Source organism: Haemaphysalis longicornis, unplaced genomic scaffold (genome assembly GCF_048455015.1).
Source record: "Haemaphysalis longicornis isolate Haplotype H1 unplaced genomic scaffold, Haemaphysalis longicornis Haplotype H1 scaffold_2, whole genome shotgun sequence".
NCBI lineage: Eukaryota > Metazoa > Arthropoda > Arachnida > Ixodida > Ixodidae > Haemaphysalis > Haemaphysalis longicornis.
The window spans coordinates 250,093,100-250,111,462 of NW_027526295.1; the positions used below are offsets into that span (position 1 = coordinate 250,093,100).

Sequence of the window (18,363 nt, forward strand, 5' to 3'; positions counted from 1 at the left end):
TTTCTGGTTTTTCAGAATTATATTCGACCAATTACCTCCATTTACGCTGTTGTAACGATTACAGGTGTAACCTCCGCCAAATCTGCATTTTTTGTGGAAATGCAGGTCGTTATACGGTCCTGGCTGTGGTGGGTACTCGGCAAAGGTTGCTATAGTATACGCATTAACTTTAACCTTATAGCAACACAGCGCCTTTGTTCTAGCAGACGCGCACCGTAATTTTCGCTACGACACTTTTACAAGAACTTTGAAAGGCTGTCTCTTTTTCCATGCACTAAAGCCTAGTGGATGAGTCACCCGCACGTTGTACGAGGAAAACTGTGCTAGGAAAAATGGGTCCATCTCCCCGCGAGGGGGACTCGAGTAAATGCGTCGCATAGGGGGCGGGTGTATTGCGTTAACGTTTAGTGTTTGGGGGTTGGTGCTATCACGTGTACACCACGCAGCTATCACGCCGCTAGCACGCCGCTGAGTCGCCAACGCACGCCGCTGACGACGTAGTTTGAATGAGTCAAGGATATAAGGCCCGTTCGTAGCCTTTGATTCTGTGTCGGTTTTGTGGTGCAGTGGAAAGAGCACCATGTACCTCGCGTTCCGCCCACAGGTAGTGAATGCGTTGTATCAGCAGCTTCTTGACGTTGTTTGAATGAGTCAAGGATATAAGGCGCGTTCGTAGCATTTCATTCTGTGTCGGCTTTGTGGCGCGGTGGGTAGAGCACCATGTACCTTGCGTTCCGCCCGCAGGGTCGTGGGATCGAAACCAGGCGCCGGTAACTGTTATTTCTTTTTATAGTCTAGGGGGAGGCTGGCTGCTGCGGACGCCGACGCACGGGTGACATCGTGAGTTATACAAATGCTCTGCATTTAAAATGTCATCGTATTCTATACATGGTTTAAATACAACGCAACTTGAATTTGAAGCTGTAAAGCTATAAAATAACAACTGGGTTTTCCACAGGTATTTTCAATATACTATTCGCATAAAAATATACATGTGGGGATTGCCGAAGGCCTCGTATGCTTATTCATATTTTATTTGGACCCACTATTTACCGCTTTCGTTCTCGTTTGCCCAGAAATTTCTCTGGCAAACTAACGCTGGCAAACGTCAGAAGCACGCAGAAAGCACCTAAAAAGATTTGCCAAAATGTTTTGGTTAACACATTTAACATGTAACGTACGGCGCTGGTAAATGCTACAACCGAATTCTAAGTACATAGTGTTAGGCTAATTGTAGCTGGAATCTGACGACTCAGGAAACGTCGTATACGAAACATAAAACCTGTGTACTTCGTATGGTAGGGGAGCTACAAGAAAACAAGTGCTTCTCGCCTACTTTCCCTGCATGCCATCCTTGTACAGCTGGGCTTCTGTTTGGGATGCGGCAGTCCCGGCTCCCCTCTGTTGTGGGCAGTAGCCACATCGAGTCGCTAGGCCAAAACGCGGCTGGCATGCTGGCGTAATGCACTGCGCGAGCCAGGACCCCGCGTGGCTTGTGTCTTGAGCTGAGCGCCGGCTCGGGACAGTGCTCACCTGGTTGCAATAAACCTACCATGTTCCAATCTTCAACAAGGTGTCAGAAGTAACGCGATTTTCTCGGTGAGCCCGCCCGGAAGCCTCCCTTTCGCGTGGCAACCATTTCTAAGGCAGAACACGCCGCAGCAGAGTCACCGGTACGGACTATGGGCCAAAATGTGGGCTCCAATGAGGTGGGGAAATGTGCTTCTTTGGATGCCTTGAAGGTGACGTTCTTGTGCTATCGTGAGGCTTTTGCGTAAAGGGGAATGTGTTGTTTCGCTCCACGGGGTAGTGCTGCGTGATTTCTTTTAGGGGCGAAGCACCTTGGGGGCTCGGGCTGTCGTCGTCTCCTGTCTTCGTCATCTCATGTCGTCAAGGTAAATAAAGTTGCCAAACGATGGTTAAAAAACAAGTGTATAATGAATAAAACCGGTTAAAAAAACTAACATGATCTAAACTAATTTAACATGCAGGAATAATAAGGATTTAATTGCATCAAAATTAAAAATCTGTTAAATTCTATTTCGAAATGGTTTCACACGCCAGGTTTTTTCTTGTAAAGCATACTTCTTAGCACGCTGCGGCGTGTGACACGAAGAAAACTTACGGCCAGTCTGTCTCATTTAATTCGTTAACGCCAGTTCAACACAAGAGAGGGTGCCACCGCCTCAGCAAGCGCGCGATTGCTCCTCCCACCGGCGCCTAATGGGCCCGGAACTGCCCATTATCCGCGATTTTGCTGTGGGAAACGCCGGCGCACACTGCATGCTTCACTCCGCCTCAGTATTAACGTTAGTGGAGATGGCCCGGAATTTTTTTACAGGAAAAAGCGGGCCATCTCCACTAACGTGAAACCTAGGGAGCACCGAAGCATGGATTGTATAAGTGTATTTAAAGATTGTAAGTCTATCTCTTGCCACATGGCGCGCGCTGATTGGGCGCCAGAGAAGGAGCCGGTGGGAGGAGCAATCGCGTGCTTTCCGATGAGGCGGTGGCACCCTCTCTTGCGTTGAACCGGATTTAAGCAATTTGCATGCCACATCTGCCCCAGTTTGGGGTAGTGCCAGGGGTCAACGCGACCGCAGTGCAATGCCCGGTCCTCGCCCTGGGGGCTCGTCCTCGGTGATCAACGAGGCCCCGGCACCAGGTAAGGGTGCCTTTTCTTGCTTTGACCGACCACAACCCGATCAGGCCTGGCGTCGAGAGCCGGCGGCTACTTGAGTGCAACAAAAATTATAACAAAAATCGTCAAGCTTCTGCCTGTGCTTGACGATTGCTGAAGCGGACAGGGAGCGTTCCACGGATCTTCAAATCATGTCAGTTTATTTTGAACCTGTTTTCTCCATTATACAGTTTTCTTTTAGTACGTGTTACGTTCTAGCGCGACGCGTTGTTAACCAAGTGTCCCGGTGCTTTAGTACCGTGACTACAGGAAACGACAGGAGACGCCGGCAGCCCCAGCCCCTGAGGTGCTTCCCCCATAAAAGTACAGAATTGCCACGGCTCTCCGAACGCCTGGCTTGCCCGGTGTGTCAGCTCTCGCGCATGCTAGTGGGCAGCTTCGTTGCCTGGCATGGAGGCATGGACTGAAGCTCAATAATCTTTATGAGATTATGTTGGGGAGGACTATGCAATAGACTTTGTGCGGCGATTTTTGAGCTCAGCTAGTGCAGCAGGTTCTACACGCTTGTTGACAGTCCCTGATAATAATGATCTCCGCAAGGGTTTGGACAATGGCTAGGGTGATGGCCACTTCTGCCTCCAGGGTATGGGTTGCAGAAGTTGATGCGCTTGTGAGGAGGGCTTGCGTTGCAGTTACAGCATGGTCATGGTTCTTCATCCGGGATAGGAGACTGCGTCTGTGTAAACTGCGGTGGAGTTTTGGCCGTACTGTCTGAAGGTAACTTTCGCTCTGGCGTTTCTTCCGAGGTCATGGGTCCAAGGAATGCCCATAATAGGTAGAGGTCTGCCAGAGTCGTGTCAACAGAGCAAGTTGGGCATTGCCTAGGTCCGCGGTTGTCCCATTTTCATCAATTCGTGCGGGCGGACGGAGTAAGCGCCACCCCCAATAGAATCCTCCGTACGACACCTTCCTTCCTCCTGGTGAGGTCAAGGGGGAGGAGAACCGAACACGGAAATAATTTGAGCTCGTGTTCTGGGTGGGAGGTCCTCCTTTGGAGCTATTCGTGTCGCCCATGGGTCACTTGGGAGCTGTAGGGGGATGACGGGGCTTGACAATTATGCGAATGAAAGTAAAGCCATTTTTTTTTTGCCCGCAGTATTAGTATGAACAGCCTCACTTGAAACAAGCTTCTTCGATAATACTTTGTTGTGGAGCTAGTGGATTCGTTGCCTCCGCATCGCTGCTGACGATGATGGTATTGTGCTTGTTTCGACGCGGTCACACCTTGCGCGCCTTGCCTTTTCTTCTTTTTTTTCCCTTTTGGACTTCTGGTGCATCATTCTGCCCATTCTTCTACCTTGGCAACCCCTTTCATCCAGCCTGAACTCACTCCTGGGCCATCTGGGTAACTCCACCTAAGAAACACCGCGGGACGGCCTCGACCGCTTGAGCCGATTGAGTGCGTCCTTGATCCCCTAGCTGCCAGCTATGGAAGCCAGCGTACCCCTTACTAAATCCGCATACACTTCTCCACCCCCTTACAACCCCCCCTAGGCCCGGGCTGATTTAATTGCAATAAAATGTTCGAACAGCCGAGCTTGACTCCTCGTCAGTGGTGATTCCCTACTTCCTACTTTCACAGGTACAGGTCACCCGTTACATGCCCGGAGTACATTACATCTGAGGGGAAAGCCTAGAATTAACGTGAGGTTGATAAATACCCTTATTTATGCGCTCTATCAAATTTCTGCCGAGGTTGAAGCATGGATGACTGTTCAACTGACGCTGATGGGAGCTTACCTAAAACGACCTTATCCTCATTGGTGAGGGCGATCTGATGTTAGTAAAAGTAATCAGTGTTTTATGCGGGCCAAAGACTAGTCAGGTCACTTTCCCACCACTTCATTGCCAAGCATGCGGTGTTTTTAGAGGGTCAGCCAAGCGAGGCAATAATGAGCAGCATTTTGCCAGAAAGAATTCGCCAGGCGACAAAGAAACTCCGTCTCACTTTTCTCTTTGAAAATGAGTAATGAATGATTATTTAAACTTTCTGTTAATGTGAAGTGTGCGTAGCGCTTTGTATGAGGTAAACGTTTGACGGTAGCGCGTCCCGACGTAAGAGCCGAACGATGCAACGTCTTGGCACGTGACTGCTCTTGAATGTAAAATTTAGTATTTCAGCGTCAAGCTCGCTGGCTCCCTCCCTCCCTCCCTCCCTCCCTCCCTCCCTCCCTCCCTCACTCACTCACTCACTCACTCACTCACTCGATCATTTTCTCAAATTTCAATAAAGACGGCTTTCCACGCAGCCCAAGATACCGAAGGACGCCCGAACCACAAGTTATTGTCACACGATAGAACCACATTATGTGCTACCCATTGAATATCTCGACAAAGTGCTTCGTTAACATAATTACAGCAATTTTATGATGAACTTTTCTGTGGTGACAAGCTGCACTGTTTCGTAATGACAGACCCACACTATTCGCCTTGTCGAAAGCGCCATTAAAAGAAGCAACGAAACAGAGAAAGTGCGCATTGAGGAATTCACCACTTTCATCTATCAGCCGCCACGCGTGCATGCTTTTGTCACAAGGGATATGCTGCTCGCAGCCAGACACACGCGACGCGTGGCGCAGGTCAACAATGCCGGAATGTATGCACGAAGGGAAAATGTCGCCGCTCATCGGAGCGTGACAACACATACCCACTGGAGCAAGAAAATATATGAAAAAAGAGAGCGACGGATCCGCCACGCGTCGTGTCAGCGGCGCGCAGCCTCGATACAGAGAACGCGGTAGCTTTTGGAATTCTCCGGATGTCGGAACTTGACTGGACAATGCGGACCCGAGGACGGACAGACAGGTCGGGTTGTTCGGGACGCTGTGGGAGCCAGGCGACCTTGCCATTGAAAAAGGCCTTTCCTAAAACAGTCCTTGAGTTAACAAAGGGCTCCTGTGCCTGACGTAACGCGCGAGCTGTCCCCGCTCGCCGTGTCGCTTGTTTATAATTGCCCGCGCGAACCGTTCTTGCGTAACGGTTGCCATTTACTGAGGAGAAGGGGAAAAGGAAAGGGTCTGGCGTCACGCCACGCGACGCCGTACCTGTACGCTGGGCTTCTCCGCGCCGCTACAGCTTGGACAGCGAAGCGCAAAAGTTGCCTTGTCGCACGCGAGGTGAGGACTTCCCGCCAGGCGGAAGGCGTCGCGCGTGACGAGTGCGCCGGAGGGGGGCGCTCAGCCAATCTGCTCCGTTACAGAGCGGCCAAATTGAGCTCTGTGAAAAAGCACGTACTGCGAACACCGACGCGCACGGGTCGATACTGTCGAGCTGGTTGAATCTTGGGCAACACGGTTACAGCTACCCGATGGGGGAGAGAGGAACGATAGATAGAGAAAGGGTTTATTAAACTGAAAATATTTACAAGGCACATTTTTGCCTCTCGACAGAGGGCACAGTTCTCGTCGGGGGAGAAAAGAACATTGAATAAAAAAAAAGGGGGGGGGGAGGGGCGGTGAAAGGGCAATGGAAAATTAAATATGATAACATGCTATTAAAAGGCTATGTACAGACTATATACATACACACGCAGGTTATATACAGACTATTTACATACACCCCCACTCACACATACACATGAACGATAAGCTTGAGTTCCGCTGAGACGAACTGGAAGGGACCATGATGAAAATTCGTTCGTATTATGAGAAATTCGCCTAAAGCATACATTTGTTTTTTCACTGCAGGCGTTGCAAGAGAGAAAAAGTGTTGTTCGTCTTAACAATGTAATTCGTCATCATCGAATTCCCCTTAACGCGAGTCTACTGTACTGTCGGAATGAGAACGGCATATTGACCTGTCCAATGTCACCTTTCGTTTGACGTGTTCATAATTTGCTACTGTAGCACCAAACCTTGACCATAACTAGGATCGGGGTTCAAAGAGAATACTTCTGCTGCCTATACAACTAGAGAGTGTTCTCACCAACCTGCAGTTATCTCATGAGATTGAATTTGACATCTTCTCAAACTAGAGCTTCAAATCGACCCCACAATCAGCACTAAATGGCGCAACGAATGGGCAAAAGTCTCGTAAGCAAGTTTAATATTATCGTTTTTCTACCGCTCTTCATCGTATCATAAAGCACTGGTCACACCCCACATCGAGTGAGTGTGCGCTCACTCGCGTCGAATAAGTGGGCATGAAGGACAGTGGGACAAGTTAGAACGAATTCATAATCGATGGCAACAAATATGCACGGTGGTCACCTGTCACTACTTCGAATTCGTATCGGTCTCGTTGCGCTTAAGTTAATTATGAATACGAACAAGGCGTTACTCCCCGTTATTAGGACAGCGGCCGTAAAGATGCTTCCAGCTTTAAACGAGAGAAGATGACAGGAGCATGCCGCAGAAGCCCCATTATATTTATGATAGCGATGAGGCTAAGATCCGACTGGGATTGAACTCCTCACTCCAAAAACTGTCGCTATGCAAGCAAACGTTCGGATACTCGATTTTGTAATTTCGAAAACTTAATATGTCCCCATCCCCCCTCCCCCTTCATTTTGTGTAAAATAATAATCAGGTTCCGATGAGTCACACTACTCACAATCAGTTTAATCGGCAAGTCATGCCGCGAGGCTAACATTCGGCCGCAATAGGCGTACCAGTGATAAATGCAATCGAATAAGTACAGTACTCGTTTATTGTGTGAAGTGTTCAGAATATTAATACCAAGTTCAAAGTAGAATACAATTGTAATTTGAGCACTAGAAGAGTGGCCTGGCTGCTTGTCAGAGATTCGGTGTCTCGGTCTCCGCCTGGGTGCGATTCCTTCCCACATGACGTCCCCCTTCGCATTAGTGTGTCGAAAGGTGCCACTGTATCTCACAGTCACCCGAAAAGACGCCGTTTATGCCCTCCCATGGAGCTCCGAGATGCCTACAGCATCGCGTAGCTATACTGGCACTACGCAGTCCAGAAAAAAGCAAGAGCCTGCAACTTTTTTTTCCTCTCTTCCATCATATACAATCTTTTTCCCCATTTTCCGGTTACTTATTAAATTCACTTTCATATCTCAAATGTTACGTTTAACAATAGATACGATTTGAAACGGGTGATCTGACTTACATGAACAATGGAACAGGTGCGGCAGTAAACGTTGGGACAGTTTATAAGAGGAGACGCCGGCGCCCTGGCACACCGCGGGTAAGGCATTTTTCGGTGTTGAGCGAACTGCGCACGGGTCATGACCCCTTGCTGCGGGAGCAGCTGCGGAACAGCGTCAACCGGGGCTCGACATTGAAGGACGGTGCAGCGCTCTGTCCACCGCTCTCCGTCCAGTCGCATGACGCTTTATTACGAGCGCGTCTATTTCAGGTCATAGACGCTGGCTGCCTCACGATCGCCCCACGTTCGTCGACTCGTTCAGTGCGTTTTGCTCTCCCGGGATCCCCCCCTTCCCTTCTCCCTCTGCGCAGTGCCCTACAGATTGTGTGACAAACCGCATCCCGGTTCCACGTGGTATGGAAGTGCTTACAAACCCCACATCTCACCCCATGTCCCAAACCCTGTAAAGCGCAGTGTACGGCGCGCGTGGCTAACCACTTGTAACCCCACTTACCAGCGAGTACAGAAATTTCCCGCGCGCAACCAGACTTCTTAAATCCTCACCATGTCTACTTTATAAAAAGCGAGGGGACGGGGTGAAAGTAGATGTGATAGCTTCCAGGCAGCCTCTTGCCTTCCAGCTGTCCAATGGCCCGCCGCAAAAGAAATCGGAGCCGGCTTTGCAGAAGCAAAAAGTAGGCTAGAATCAACTGTAATTACGGAAGTTTTGTAGGACTATATGTAATCCCCCTCACCCCGCTTCATTTTAGATGCGACTGCATCTCATTCACTCGCCTTGTCCCTCCATACGGCATTGTCCGCACCTCCCCCTACACCATAAAAAAAATAATTAGCGGCGCCCGGTTTCGATCCCACGACCCTGTGGGCGGAACGCGAGGTACACGGTGCTCTTCCCACTGCGCCACAAAACCGAAACAGAATCAAATGCTACGAACGCGCCTTATATCCTTGACTCATTTAAACTACGTCAATATGCTACTGATACAACGCATGATGGGGCAATGATTAACACTTGCAATAAAAGAAAAGAAACTCCCACTTACAGCTACAATGATGGAGTAAAGGTCGTTGCGACAGCGAAGCCCCAAGCATAGCACTTAGAGAGATTGACCAAGATTGGCCAATAAAACATAATAATAATCATAAAACATAGTAATCATACGCGTTCCCGACACGTTTCACGCGATTTCAGAATCAATCCAACGGAAACACCAAGTGAACCCCACGATGCGTCGCATCTACACAGGGTTCCCCTCGCGGGGAGGTGGGCGCAATTTTTTGCAGTATGCGGCACGCATAGCAGGTGACAAGTGTAATCGTAATTCCGCATGAGACGAAGTGCTCCTCAGGCTGCGCCTGATTAGACAACCGAATTGTTAAATTGCTGAGTGGGTGGTCAACGCAGTGACCTTTTAATTATCTCGTTGTTGAGGGATGCTCCATCAAGATGTCCGGCAGGCAAGTGTGAGCATGTCACCAACTTATGAAGCCGAGAAGCCCTTCTCTCACGCTTCTCTAAAAGTTACGGTACAAAGACGTCACTATAGCTCCTCGTCTCTCTTAGTAGACACTAGGACACCGTCCGTCATACACAAAGAAGCCGGATACTCGGTGACAAGAATGGATGGATGAATGAATGGATGATACCTTATTTGCCTTAAACTAACACTGGCGCGCCCTATCTTAACAACGTGCACACTTTGGGATCGCCCGACAGCCACAAGACGTCTACACAATGCCGCATCACTCACTCCAATCATACTCACCGAGACCCATCACTTGGGAGGATCCCGCTATTCTTACCGCGAAAAAAAAAATAGAGGAAAAAATTGTCTTTCTCTTAATAAAGATTTTCCTCCTCCTCCTCCTCTCTTTCTTTCTTTCTTTCTCCATGCAGGAAGTCCTGAGATGAGAAAGAGGCCTAGGCGCAAAATGACGGACTCTGTTATTGAGAAACTAAATGCATTTTTTACAGCGGAGCTCTTGTAGGCTAACTCCCCCCCCCCCCTTTTTTTTTTTTTTTGCGCGCGTAGACCGAGAAAACTCGCTTCCTTCCCCCTCACTTCGGCCAACCCCGCTCCCTTCGGCCAAATTTTCGCCGCTAGCGCTTCATATTTTGATACAAAACGGAGTTTATTGCTCCTAATAAAATGTCTTCCCAGCAATACATTTGTGTTTAGAAGTGAAGCCGACATTAGGAAGATCGGTGTAACCTTAGTCTTCGTAATCTGGCTTTCCCACGTTGTTTGTTACACAGTGAGGCCTACTTATGAAGAAAAATGAGCGCTAATTTGGGCGAGCGCGGCGGACGACGATCGGGCCTCGACCACCGACGACGATCGGGCCTCGACCCCAAGCGTAAGCGCGATGCCCGTCGGGACACCGGAAACAGCGAGGCTGAAAACGCAAGACGTCGGCGTGGCTACAACCCCGCTGAACGCTCCTCCGACGCGACGATGCGGTTTGAGAGATAGTTTGTGGCCAACTAGTAACCCACAAACAGCTCAGCCGGTCACCCACCTTCACAGAGCGGAATCGCACTCATTTTAACACGAAAGTGTTTTATTCCGGGATTCACGAAGATCCGTCACGGAAGTGACGCCAGTACGACGAAGCGAGCGGCCTGTAAAAGGTGCACCCCTGCACACAGGGTCTTCTTTCGGGGAAGCAACCTTTAGTACTATAGAGTACGTTATACTTGGGTTGTTCGTTTTCGGGTTTTATATTTTATCACGAAAGTGCTTTATGCCGCGATCAAACAAGATTTCACTAACGTCATATCCGTCACGGAAATGACGCCAGTACACCTTTGCCGAAGCGACCCGTCAGCCGCTCGGCAAGCACACCGACAAGACAGCCGCCGACCCGCAAATCATGCTCAGCTGCAGATTTCGCTGCACATTTCACTTTCGTGTTTTACCGATTCCTTGACAGAGGACTCAACCACAGTTTTTTTTTTTTACTTTTTATCGATTTCGTCCTCCCACGGTAAGCAAATTTCCGATTTAGATGAGTAATGTCTACGCCCACGTTATGACGGAAACGTTATAGCGTCGCCATGAGCGCTAACGGTGGGCCTAATCATAATACAACGCATTAAGGCCTACTAGGTTTGGTGGCATAGGGCGCTTATCCCTCGACGTCGCACAACCTGACGTCATGCTTAGCTAGGTCGTTAGCACAACCATGGTCCCGTAACGCTGCATGGTACACGTAGGCCGCAATAGGTAACTCGCTTCGCTGCCAGTTGCACATAAAAGCAGCCACGCGGAGCGAAACGGCGCGTAGGAGGCACGTCTAGACGCGGCTCATTGTCGGAGAAACACGCCAGCAGCCGATTGTCGCTAACTATTCGATCAACCGTTCTCTGCGAGATGTAATTTCCATTCGCCGGCTGGCGCCTAACCTACTCGACCGCGGGGAGTCGCAAAGAACGTTTCTCTGATGCCTCTCTTTCTGCTTCGCGCCTCGAGTGGCCCGCCGCAGTGAACGCGGGGCCTGCTTTGTTTTGCGAAAGCGTTTCCGTGTAGAGACACGCTCCAGTTGCGGGAGGAGCGACGGGGGTGCACGCCGAAGCCTCTGCGCACGTCCTTGGTGGACAGCACGGGGCGGCGGCGAGAGTGCGCTTAGCTGGATGGCTGAATGGCCAGCGGGAGGGCAGCCAGCCCGAGCCCTTTTCATTAGCTCCCGCTTTTTAGGTAGTCGTCGCATTTTCCCTGCCCGGCGACGGCGTCATGCTGCGTAACCAGCACGTTGCCAAGGTCAACCATTAGTGGTTGGTAATACGCACGCTGAGCGACAGACGCCGGCTGCCTATCACTCACACCCGCGGTGTGGGCCCCTCCACGTTAAACTTTGGTACGCGAGTGCGCATACTGTCGCGCTGTGCGAGTAGTCTCTTTGTTTTTTACGCACAACGAGAGAAAAATCTTTCGCAAGAGATCAGAGCGTGAATGTACGTGAGCGCAGCATTTTCTAAATACTCGACTGCACTTCGAGCGCACGTGGGGGGAGTTGCTGCCTTATTATTTTTTGTTTTTAGACCCGCTCGATTTACGTTTTACTGCGGAGGACGTTTTGGGTGACGTTTTTTTTTCAGTAAAGGTAGATTCCGGGGAAGGGGTGGGGGGTGGGGGTGGAAGCGGACATTAACAAGAGTCACATTAACAATAGATATATGTTTTCAACGTATTCCCATAGAAAGAAATGTGATTGATAAAGCATTAGACGTTATGATAAACCAAAAACTGTCCTGGGGCGACCACGTAACCAATCTTATTACCAAAATATTGCAAGTCATATGCATTGTTTACCGGATACATGAGGTGCTACAGCCGAACGTGCTGATCCTAGTCTATCAGTCTTTATTTTATTCTCGCCTAAAGTACTGTCATTTAGTCTGGGGCACCACGACACAGAAAAACCTACACAAATTGCACGTGCTACAAAAGAGCTTCTTACACGTAATTGAAAACCTTCCTTGATTGCACACCATAACCGGTGTTTTTACGAAGCATAAAATATTGCCAGTAACTAAATTGTATGAGTATCGTCTGTGTCATTCTGTCAAGCGCGAAATTAAATATAGTACATTTATACTTCGTAAGATTGCTCTGATAAAGCCATGAAAACATATATGCAGAACCTTGATACTTGATACTTGGTTGTATGGTTTAACGCGCCGACGCAACGCAGGCGATATGTAGAACCAAGAATACAGATATATGAAACCTTTAAACGCACAGAACAACTTATGCCGTGGAAATCCTAAATAACAAGCTTCCGCTACTGCTCAATAGCTTGAAAGATAAAAACACAAGCCTTAAGAAATCGACAAACAAAGAGTTATTGTCATTTTTTCTTTCATAATTCATGTTATATTTATGTTCGTACTTCTATGCCTTGACAAATCATTGTAACTTTTTGCACTTAAGTTTTTGAAACATTGTTATCGTTACATCGTTATCTTTTTATAACTTTTTTGTATTCGTTTATAACGAGGGTTACAAATGTTGACCCGATGTTCCTGTGTAGGGGTGTTATGTACGTTTAGTTGTACTTCCCTCTTTTCTATCCTTGTCTCTTGCCAAAACAGGGGTCAGAAGCTTTAGCCAAGCTGTTTATGACAGCTTTTGCTGCGGGCCCTTGTCATCATGTACACAATAATTATTAAATAAACATTTATTATTTAATATTATTACTACATCTGGAGTTAGGTGTTTGCAAAGGGTTGTTAGTCTGCTTCCGTTTTTTTTTTTTTTCGTAGAATGTAAGTGAAGCTTTGCAATAACTGGCCTTCCTCTACATTAAAAGGTTATTTATCTCCAGAGTAAAGTACCCGCGAAAACTGCAAGTGTGAAGTTAGTGAAGGGTCAGCAATTAGAAAAAAATGTTGCCCCCTTGTCTAAAAATAATTCGTTCTGTTTAGACTACAGTTTAACGAGATAATGCATCTCACGTACTTTTATTTACGCTCGTCAATTATCCTAGACCCGTCGTTCATTAACGTGTGCTGCAGGAAGTTAACACGATTGCAGGAAGATTATCTTTGTCGATAACATCCAGTTTATTTAAAAATTTGTACGCAGTATGCGTATAGTAATTAATGATTCCAAAGTCTGCCCCTAGGGAAGTGGGGAGAACTAGTGCTGTTTTACAGATAAGGAGACAAGCGTATATTAGGCTGCAGAAATACGCCTTACGCTACAACCTGGTGTTATGCTGTTTGAATGTTCGCTGTAAATCGCTATTCGGTTAAAAAAAAAGGTTAAGAAGAGCGTTAGATAACTTTCAACGGCGTCATAAAGATGATGCACGTCATAGCCACCGCGCTACTTTAATTACAGTGCCGACCGAATTATAGCTATGCATTTTCTTCGCACGCACGGAGATTTTCAAGGGAAAGCTTTCTTAAGGAGACCGATGACTTTGTGAAATTTCTCCCTGAATAAATGACGAATAACAGCGAGATATTAGGCTTCTGAGGAACATCGGATGAATATTCTTATAAAAGAAACAGTAACGCATGAAATAGTATTAAATACACCTCTGAATCAACCGCATAAACTGATAAAGGAAACGGGTGTCGCCAATCACTGCCGCGGTTTACAAATGGCCATTTTAAGGTTCACAATCGGGAATGGTTCAAAACATGGCGCTTTGCAGAAGGCGCATTAACATAGCAATTACTGCATTACTTGCAGTCAAGTTCTTACTTGAATAGCACAGTTGTTGAATTAAACAACCTTCATTTGCGGAATAAACTGTCACCTTGCTTCAAAATTCACAAGGCAGCATGAGACCCAAAGTTAACTTATAACGCTGAACTAAATCTCGCACTGCATACAATTTTTGAGAGATTCATTTCATCCATCTGCGCTTTGTATTTTTCTTTCAAAATATACTTTGGTAAAGAATCCTTAGTTATATAATACCAGCATTAGTCACTTTTATAATATTAAGCATGATATATGACAAGCGAAAAGGAACGTAAAACTTCTTTTCTCTTTTTTTTTTTCACCGGCATGTAGGAAGCTGCACGAAAAATAAACATATCAGCGCATACCTGCTGGCTCGCACAGGTAGTTTAACTAGCGGCGAAATGTTTCGGTTATGAAAAGATGCCTGGACGAAAGAAGGGAACATAAGACAAGCTTAAGACAGACTAGCCGGCCGATCTGTCTTGCGTGTTCTGCCTTTAGCGTCGAAACTTGTAACAGTGCATTTAAAATAGCTCAGCCATGCATTCTGAATTATCGGCACATTGTGCAGCAGCATCGAAAAAACCCTGCAAGAAAGTATTCATTAAAAAAAGTGCGCGCATGCAAATCAGTGGCCGATTCGCTCAAAATATCAATTTTCCCGTTAATTTTAAAAGCCGTCAGCGAATAATAACTATCAAGAGACGTCAAATTTATTGCGACAAGATTCTTCCTTCTTTTCTTTTCGGTTACACAGGAAGAGGGAAGTTCCAGGAAGCCATTGAACCAAATCTCGGCACTTCCGCCAACAGCCGTCGAGGGTTGGCTTCTCAGTGAACTCCCTGTACGCGCGGCGAAGCCAGCTTTCCCGACGATAGGCCCATAGATTTGTTTGAGGGAGTGGCGGCAGAGTTTTTGAGGCCTTCACCGACGGGGATCAATTCATTGTGCTAGTCACGTCGGCGGCTCGCCTACGCTCTTTTCCCAGTTCCGCCCACAACGTCGTTCATTTTTCTAGTGCCATCTCCTGCTCGCTCATACGCGTAGAATCCATCAAACATATAGCCTTGGTTCCCCCCCACCTCCGGGAAAGATCGATGCAAGCGAACGTGCGCCGCTGAAAGCATCATTGACGAGTAATGTTCAGAAGGCGTTGGGACACACAGATGTGGCAGCAGAGCTTTGATTTTTTTTTTCGAGCAACGTTGCACTATTGTGGGCACACCGGTCGTTATTATTTAATCAAACGATCGAACAAACACGTGCCTTTCCCTTCCTTCCTTCGTGGAAACACGCGTAATACTGCCCCCACTTTTATTCTTGCGCCAGAACTCTGCGACATAGCATACACAACCTGAGTTAACGTGGTAACTGCGCAAAGAGTCACCTAAATGAATACCTTTTTGCGCAGTGAACGTTTAGAATAGTCTAGGTGTAGTCAGTTCTAGGTAATTTGTGCTTCTTAAATATATGGTTCGTGCCAAGGGCGAGTTCAACTGCAAAGTTTAGATAGGGAGCGAACGGCAAAAATTTTGCAGAAGCTATCACCTACCCTGCACAGAAGTGATGTGCTTCCGGACTCCGCGAGTATGTCAGCCGCAGTTACGGATATTGAAGCAAACACGCGCCAAAGCACAAGAAAAAAAGGGTGTAGAAGGAAGGCAGGAAAGTTAACCTGGCTAGAGCCTAGTTTGCTATCCTGAACGTGGGAAAAAGAACATAGCATATTGCCATGGGACTTGAATGAACCTACCATAGAAGATGTTCATAAAATCTAAGGAAATGTGCTGAGAGACAGAGATCAGTAAACGCAGAAATAGGAAGGGTAGCGTGCTGATTGTGTCAAGAGGTGTTAAACAGTTTTTCCTGAACAAGTGATGTAACGGTGATTTTAAAAAAAGTTTGAAATTTACTGTAATAGGCCTATTACGCAAAGTACTTTCCAGAAAACGTTCTGGAAGACCCCTGGCTGCACGGGGAAAACGAAGCATTTTATAATTTCTCGCGTGTATTATAGTTTACTTATTACTGGTCGAAGTTATATTTCGGGAAAAAACAATTTAATTATATTTCAAGAAAAGTATGCAAAAGACCCTTGTTGAAGACAAATAACCGCCATAAAACCATTCATTACAGTGTCGACGCGTGAAACATTTCGTATGAAAAAAAAAAAAAAAAAACGAGCAAGACCAGAAGAAGTCGAATTCTGCCTCCCTCCCTGCTTTAATAAGCAACCTACAAATTAATTAGTGGCACTGCTTTAAAAACGCCTTTAAACTGACTTTGTTTCACAGACACTAATGTGGTTGTACAAAGAGTTTGTATCAAGACAACTCAAACGAAGTAGACCACACTGGGTTTACTATGAAATAACTAGGCATAAAAATAGAAACACCGTGCTTCTTCGTACAAGATCAAGCACCTGAATGACGGGTAAAAACGAGCCCTTTTTCATTTTTAGGTGAGAACTAAGTAACGCTAAATACAGGTGTGGCCTATGGATAATTCCCATGATGAGAATCGTCTCTTATTTTTAATTACGTTCATGTGAAGACTGTCGGTTTGTAAATAAAGCAATCGACTAAAAAATACGCTTGGAATTTGCTCTGTTCAGTCGAGAAATCACGTTCGACGCTCATAGAGCACCGCTTGTATAGAGCAGAGTGACTGAGACAGGGAGTACATGCAGGACATTGCGCGAGACGGCTAGACGTCAGCGGCATGTGACACGGGCGACACTGCGGAAGCGAAACGGGCTTTCAGCGTGGCTGAATTATTGACGAGCGGTGAGATTGCCCTGGATTTCGGACAGAGTGATTCTCTAGAACGCCAAGCGGGTAAATAGCTCGGAGGCAGACTTTCTCGCTTTCCGCAACACCCGCAACTACACTGACACGCGCTCGCAAGCACGCGAAATCGACGTATATTGCAAGAGCGTTGTTTCATTTTGACCACAGCCAGACACGAACAGAACATGACACGACCAGCTGTTTTCGAACCATCATTTCGGCCGCTTCGGTAACATTTCTCCCCGGCGCCAGAGTCCAGCCGATTGGAACACCAGCTGGCAGCGAGGGTTTTAACCCGGCTCACGTGACCTGCAGGTGTGTGCGGGCGACTCACCCGCAAGTGCAGATTTGGCAGACGCATTGCTCCTCTTTCTCCACCACCAGTTCGTCGTCTCCGTTCGGCTGCTGCACCACGCGTTCCCGCTCCACGACTCGGGCCGGCCTCTCGAGTTCCACCTCGCGTGACATGGCTTCGTCGTCGTCACCGTCACAGGACGGCGCGCGAGCGCGCTGTGACACACAGTGGAGTCGCCGGCGACCGCGGCCGCTTCATGTCGGCGTCCCTGCTCCCCCACCCCTCCGCTCACTACGCCGGAACGCCCCCGCACTCACCCTCCCGAATACGACGGCTCTCTCTCTCTCCGTCTCTCTCTCTCCACGCGCGTATCCCCTGGTTACCGTTCGTGCGGCGTTTACTGATGTCGCATGTGGGTCATTGGGAAAACGCGGCTGGCCAGCTACACCGAAAACCATTGCTTGCCTTTTTTTAATCCTCATTTCTGCTCTTACCTGGTCGCTTGCGCTTCGTGGAAGTGAGTGCGGCGAGGGAAAAGCGAAGGTCTCCGTCGGGAGGAGACGCTGGTTGAGCGGCGACACCCTTTCACATTTACTGGCTGGATGTTTTCGGACGGCCCCCGTCCCCTCGGTAATTGTTTGGAGCATTAAGCAAAGGTCAGTAGCGATTCTCACCCGCTCGCGTTATCCGTGTGTGAGGTACTTTATCGTAAACGCCTAATGCGCGATCACATCGGGCTGTAATAATTATCACCCAAGTACGCGCACACACTATGCCGCACTTCCCCGAAACCAGACACTTCGATGAACACTGAGGCGAAGTAGTGCAAAATTTTCCGGGCAAGCTGACAGAGTCAGCTTTACAATAAACGAACTGACTGCTTTTTTTACGTTATTTATGACAGTGCAACGCTCTCCACCTGCGACACTCCGCTGGAATGCGAGTCCCGTATGGGAAGGGAGCCTTTTATTGCCTGAACCGGTCTTGCAAGGGAAATGGGAGGGCGGTTTCCTTACGCCATCAAGGATAGCAGGGAGAGAGAAAAATACGTCTAGACACAGGGCTTTCCCTAGTAGCAGCTTTGTAAACAGGTAAGTGGGGAGCATTTTAAAAAGGGTGCATTAAGCTCATGTTCACCGGCGTTGTGTGCTTCTACTCAACTGGACACGCTCCTAAGAGCCATAGTATATACTAGACAATGCACTGTAGGTCTTGTTCATATTACATATCCTACTCGTTGACCAAAACCGAAACTAGGTGGCCACTGAAAATGTACATACAAATCCACGCACGCACACACAAGGCA

General features: G+C 47.7%; 1 protein-coding gene and 1 non-coding gene across 2 annotated transcripts in view; both read right to left on the reverse strand.

The window, feature by feature from the left end:
• Nucleotides 1-17,346, reverse strand: part of LOC144170372 (uncharacterized) — a 31,181-nt gene extending 13,835 nt beyond the window's left edge. Inside the window, exon 1 of the mRNA XM_077700140.1 lies at nucleotides 17,097-17,346. Within this exon, the coding sequence (XP_077556266.1) occupies nucleotides 17,097-17,230 (134 nt within the window). The 5' untranslated portion in view covers nucleotides 17,231-17,346. The remainder of the gene's footprint in view (nucleotides 1-17,096) is intronic.
• Nucleotides 2,506-2,673, reverse strand: LOC144171245 (U1 spliceosomal RNA). The gene has a single exon (XR_013322916.1). It is a non-coding gene; the product is annotated as a U1 spliceosomal RNA (small nuclear RNA).
• Nucleotides 17,347-18,363: the final 1,017 nt, after the last annotated feature.